The sequence below is a fragment of the Oreochromis niloticus genome, linkage group LG3 (assembly GCF_001858045.2).
Source record: "Oreochromis niloticus isolate F11D_XX linkage group LG3, O_niloticus_UMD_NMBU, whole genome shotgun sequence".
Lineage (NCBI taxonomy): Eukaryota > Metazoa > Chordata > Actinopteri > Cichliformes > Cichlidae > Oreochromis > Oreochromis niloticus.
The window spans coordinates 52,069,734-52,075,735 of record NC_031967.2 but is presented as its reverse complement, the minus strand read 5'-3'; the positions used below and the strand labels follow the sequence as shown (position 1 = coordinate 52,075,735).

At 39.2% G+C, this 6,002-nt stretch overlaps 1 protein-coding gene across 5 annotated transcripts; it reads left to right on the top strand.

The window, feature by feature from the left end:
* The first annotated feature begins 147 nt into the window (after positions 1 to 147).
* LOC102082333 (zinc finger protein 250) lies at positions 148 to 5,917 on the top strand. Of its 5 annotated transcripts, none has more exons than XR_003219377.1 (7): positions 148 to 648; positions 1,550 to 1,618; positions 1,781 to 1,943; positions 2,065 to 2,147; positions 2,358 to 2,669; positions 2,953 to 3,059; positions 4,412 to 4,548. XR_003219377.1 is itself a non-coding variant. In XM_013277169.3 (7 exons), the coding sequence occupies exons 1-7, from the start codon at positions 459 to 461 to the stop codon at positions 5,518 to 5,520; spliced, it is 1,980 nt and encodes a 659-aa protein (XP_013132623.1). In that variant the 5' UTR covers positions 148 to 458; the 3' UTR covers positions 5,521 to 5,917. The 5 variants fall into 5 exon arrangements, 3 of the variants coding, with proteins under 3 accessions (XP_013132623.1, XP_013132625.1, XP_025761711.1); XR_003219376.1 differs by having other exon boundaries at positions 4,395 to 4,460; XM_013277169.3 differs by having other exon boundaries at positions 2,358 to 2,599; positions 4,395 to 5,917.
* The last annotated feature ends 85 nt before the right edge of the window (positions 5,918 to 6,002 follow it).

Here is a 6,002-nt window from a genome sequence, read left to right as displayed (position 1 = left end):
TTGGGCGTTGTTTTACATTGTTTTACGTTGCATTACATTTCGTTTATTTTGGTTCATTGTTTACACACTGACTGCATATAAAGGGCCATCTGTAGTACTATGTTTATTCACTATGCAGTACTATGTTTAGTGCAATATGTTTATTCATTGTATCACAAAGTTCAAATCCACTCATAAGGGTTTGTACAGCACGACAGTGATGCAAGCATGCCAAGTCAGCCAGTGGATTCAAACTGAGGATATTAGTGGAAAAAATATATAGAAAAAGTGTTAGTGTTTCAGTCGGCTTTCTTTATAAAGTTAATAGAATTTGTTTCTCCCCGGACACATTTTGCGGCAGCACGATAAGAACACCGTCCGGTCAGTATCGTTCGCCTGTGAAACGGACCCGTGAAAACACACGCACGTTTTATCTCGAGAAGAGCGGCAACTCGGAGTCCCCCGACAGCGTCGCTAACATGTCCAAGAGCGACATACTGAGAGGAATCATCACTGAGAAACTGAGCACAGCCGCCCGGGAGATCTTAGCGGTGGTGGAGCGGACTGTAGCAGACTATGAGGAGGAGGCTGCGGGCTTCAGGCAGGAGATCGACCGGCAGAGGAGGCAGCTGGAGCTTCTGCAGCCTCGGGTTAAGCTTGAGAGAAGAGGTCAGTGACAGGCGGATTTGACGAACTTCATTTGAAAATGACTCATTTAATATTTCCTTGCTAGCTGGTGAACATAGAGACTTCACAGTGCAAGAAGAAAATGTCCGCACAATTGTTTAGAATGGGATTAACAAGTCTGCATGCGTTTAGTCAGCTTTCACAGGATAATGTGAGACAATCAACGCTTTTGGGGTTCCTTTAACTTTATGGGCAGCCCACCCCCTGAAGCCAATGAAAAATTAATTCTACTAAAACTCAAATTTTTTTTACTTGTTCCTTAAATTTTGACTTAATAACTTGCAGCTTTTCCCTCCCCACTGTCACCAAAGTGCTTGTGATTGTTGTGGTTTCTGTGTTTTATTGTATGGTCTTTTTCATATATTTTAAAGCACCTTGAGGCAAATGTTGTAATTTCACACTGAATAAATAAAATTGAATTGAATATAACTGAAATTTCTAGTTATTCAAAAGTAAGTTGCATTTTCAAGTCAGCTTGTCAACATTTTTAATTAACCCAAAACTTGAGTTGATTATAAACATTTTTAAAATTAATGATTCATAATTTCCAGTTTTTCAGAACTTTTTGAGATACTGATTTGAAATTTGGACTTGGCTCTGATCAGCAATTTTTATTTTTCAATGTTGGAAATGAGCTTCCATATAAAACATAAAGGTTAAGTTTTCACAGTTCACATGGAGCCTGCTCTATCAGTTTTAAGAATTTAGGATGTCAGAGTTTCTAAGTTTGCAGTTATTTGAGTTATAAACAGGACTAAATTCCGACTTTAAAGATGCTCTTTAAAAATACATGTTGCTTTCAGCTGTTCATAGCAATATTGTGTTTGGCCAAACATGAAGTAACTGATCAGATCTGACTGACAAAAGTAATCTCTGGTCACAGATCTGAACATCCATGAGGTGGTGGTCATGACCGGAGACAAAGAGGATCAGCAGCACACACATCTGCCGGGTTTGTTTTCTGTCAGAGCTTCTTTTTTTAAATGTTGAGAAAAAGGAGGAATGAGTGAATGAACGACTCTAAGGACAATACGTTTTTTGCTGCAACACTAAAGAAGATGCTCAGACTTACATATGGTAGTAAATAGTAAAATAGGGTGTGTAATGTTTCCAGGTATGGAGGGTGCTGGAAGTCCAAGTCTGCTACGTCGTGATGAAGATGAGCAGCGGATGGCCCAAATGTCGACAAGTTCCAGGCAGAAAAGAGAAAATCTGATGCACCCGGATTATGAAATGCCAAGGTTACAAATGCAATGTCAACAGTTTGGATGTTACAGGTAGTTTATATTGTGACGCCTCGTGTTTTAACAAAGAACTTTGCATTTACACCAAGGCGTCACCTTTGCCAGCACTGGCCTGAATGTAGCGCTCTAATACAACTACCATTTCTCCTGACAGGAAGAAGTCCAGCAAACATTGGCTCAGTGACACACAGAGGCATCTACATTTCAGGATTTGTTTCCTGGAGGACTCTCAAGGCGGTATGCTCTCAAACATGGGTACATTTTAAGTTCCCGAGTTAGCACCTGAACCAAATAGCCAGACCTAACAATACTAAAAACCTCAAATGTTCAAGGACTTGCAGATTTGCAGATGGACTTGGAGAGTTCTGAGATGCTGCCGCCCAGGATAACAATTGCTTCCTCACTGTTTGCAAAGTCTTGATCTCACGATGGTTTCTTCTTTTTCAGGGTTTAAAAAAAGTCTGTTTGAGGACCTGAAGTGTCCCCGTGATCTAAAGGAGGGTGACTTCTTGGACATGATCAAGTCCACGTTCCCTCAGCTGGCCGGAGACAAACCGCTGAACATCTTCAAGTCTGACCACAGTAAGAGACTCCAGAGGCTCATGCTGAAGACCCTGACACCAGAAGAGATCTACAGGACCATGAAGCCCACCGGGCTTGAAAAGCCTGTCCTCTATGTCAAACCTAAGGTCGACACTCGAGTAGTTTTTCTCACTGCTGCAACAGATATAGTCATAGTCATGAAAAGTCTGTTTACAGGTAAAACATTAAAGGAAAAATTATGAATAAGTGTTCAAAACTAAATACCTCTTATGGTGTGTTTGATTTCTTCTGCTTGCAGCTGACTCTTGTTCTGTTAGTATTGAGATATCTTCATGGAAGTTTGTGTTTATTTGACAAAAATGGTGATGAAATATGTGCTAAAATAAGTTTTTCTTACTGTGTCTGAGATACAGTCAGATGAGCCAAAACAAATGCCTTTGACCTGCGTTAAAACCATATTCTTTCAGACTTTTTGTAAAGTTATTTTTTTATCTTACAGACAGGAGAGGAAGATGAAGAGGAAGAACTTCATCTGTTACCCACAAGTGATAAACCTTTAACACACAGTGGCAGAGTGCTTATGAAAGGCGGTGAAGCCATTTCAAGGTGAATTAAAAATTGAAAAAGAAATGTTGAGTTATTTTGTTTAAAGGTCAATGAAACAGTGTGTCCTTTTTAGAGGCTGTTAATGAAATACTAGCAAGTATACCACCCTATAAAGATAAAGATCCCCTAACAAACACAACTTTTTGAATTGCTGGCTTGTATGTAAAAGCAAAACATTTACAAACACAATGTCAAACAGTTGACAGATGACACTCTACTTTTTACATAAAACCAAACAAAAAAACATAACATTTTCTAACATTACTGTTGGTTAATGCAGGAGGTGGAGTAGAATTGCAGTTCCAGTAATATATACTGGTGCCATAGGGAAAATGCTAAAATGCTACAGTGCATTAAAGGCAACATTTTAGACTGTAGTGTAGGATGACTGTTTACCCCTGTCATGCATGAATTATGACAACCTCAATCAGGATTTTTTTTTCTTACATATTTTTATTCATATTTAGGCATGAAAAGATGAAAAAAGATCCTGATTGAGGTTGTCATAATTCATGCATGACAGGGTTAAATAACAATAATTACAATGTAACATGCCATACATCTATAATAACATTAAACGACCAGTGGGTGGCGGGGTATAGAGTGACACATCCAATGTAGTGGTTCATGTGCAAGTGTATCATCAACACTGACACAAATACAAGAAAACAGCCTTTGAATAGCTGTCACTGTAGTGACCACTATGCGTGAAAGGGTTACAGGCCTGGACTGGTAGTCTTGCATATTGTGCATTTCTCCTATTGGGCTGGCGAGCCTGTGGGCTAATAGTTGACTGTAATTTATTTCTTTGTCGATATAATTATACGGGCAAGTCCCAGTCCATCCGTGCCCGAATAGACTGTTACAATAGATCATAGAAAATAAAAATGACCTGCACAAAAAATTGTGTTTAAAGGCAAAACGACTGGAATGAATTAAAACACTGATCCATGACCAAGAAATATTCTTGATTTTTATAATAAATTCACAAAATGAACTAAATTTTAATTTGTATTCATTACCCTCATTTAGAACTGCAGCCATTAGTAAAAAGAAACCTACTGAAGGAACACTTAGCAATTAACAATTAGCTATTTCTATAGTCTTAAAATTATTTGTACCCAACATTTAAAACATTTGATCGCTCCATATTATACATTATCAACCAACATAATAGCCAGCTCCTCACAGCTTCTAAATATCATGATTCCGAATAAAGTTTTGATTATTATATTAATGTGAGGTTTGCAAGCAATTTGATGTAATTCTTGGCTTGTCCGTATTTTTCAGTCAATATTCATAAATGAATTTATGAAAATCTTTGTTTCTTACCAGCTCTGTTCAACATTTAGACAATACCAAAGTGGATGTCATGGCCAACAGCTCAGCATCACAACTACAGCTCTTGCTAAGAAAAGATGCTGCTGAAAACGGGTCTAGTGATGGCAAACATGGAGTCGTGGCATTAAACCCCGAGCTGCAGGTGGCAAAAAGTTTGAAGGCAATAGAGCTCCAAAGTAGTTCGGAGACAATTCAGACAAGTACAATAGCCTGTAAAGTGTGTGGACTCCAGGGAAACCAGGACAGCTTGATTCAACATGCATGGAGTCACATGGATGAGTCACCGGCTGTTTGTGGAATTTGTGGAGAACATTTTGAATCAGTGGAAACATTAAAGGGACATCTTGCAAACGACCCAAAATATCACAACTCTAATAACCAAACGTCTCTGCAAACAGAGGCGAAACAATACAAATGTGAAATTTGCGCTAAATCATTTGGTCTAAAGGAGCAGCTGGAAATTCATTGCAAGGAGCACACTGGCCTACAGAAATACCACTGCAACATCTGCGGGAAACCTCTCTCCCATCTTCGATCAATGAGCCGGCACAAGCTGACTCACACAGTGGAGCGACCCCACAGTTGTGAAGTTTGCGGGAAGCGTTTCAAATGCCCGCACGTTTTAAATTCTCACAAGAAAATCCACACGGTCAGGGAGCGGTCGTATCTCTGCCACATCTGCTGCAAAACCTTCATGTCAAACAGCGTTCTGTCTACTCACATGAAGATTCACAGCAACGAGAGGCCACACATCTGCTTAGTGTGCAAGAAGGCTTTTGTTTACAAAGGCAGTCTAAAGGCTCACATGCGAATGCACACCGGCGAGAAACCGTACAGCTGTTCCCAGTGCGGCCGCTCCTTCAAGCACAAGTGTCACCTGAACGACCACGTCAGGAGCCATGCAGGCATCAAACAGTTTGTGTGCAGCATTTGTGGGAGAGCGTGCTCTCGCCAAACTCAGCTGAAGACCCACATGAGGACCCATAATGGAGATAAACCGTACCAGTGCGACATCTGCAAGAGGTCCTTCTCGCAGCGTGGTACTCTCAAGTCACATGTGAAGATCCATGAGGCCAAAAAAACAGACAGTGACCCGCCCGAAAACCAGACAGTGTGTTAACATGGGCTCGATTCCCTCCTGTGCAACTTGTAGGACTTGACTTTTTTCTTTTTTTTTTTCTTTTAAAGAAAAAGTGTTAAATGAGCTATTCCTTTGGTAACAAAGCTCATGACATAAATACTTGGATCTTGAGAGAAGGACATGAATAAAAATCATTTAATGAATAAATAATTTTTATTAAGAAAGAACTGAATAATTGGTTGTCTTTCTGGATATAAGTACTGAAAAACCAAAAGAGATGACTAGTTCTGCTTTTTTGAAAGACAATTAAGCCAAATCTAAAGGGAAGAAATCTAAATGTAAGGAACATGTTTGAATGATTAAAAAAAACACACCAACAGATTCACAGAAATAACTGACCCTATCATACCATGTAGCGTAAGGAAAAACATGAAAGTAGACTTTCAGTCAGTCAGTAAGAAAAAAAAGAAATTTGTGTTAATTTAAAAAAATTAACGCAAAAAAAAATATATATATATATA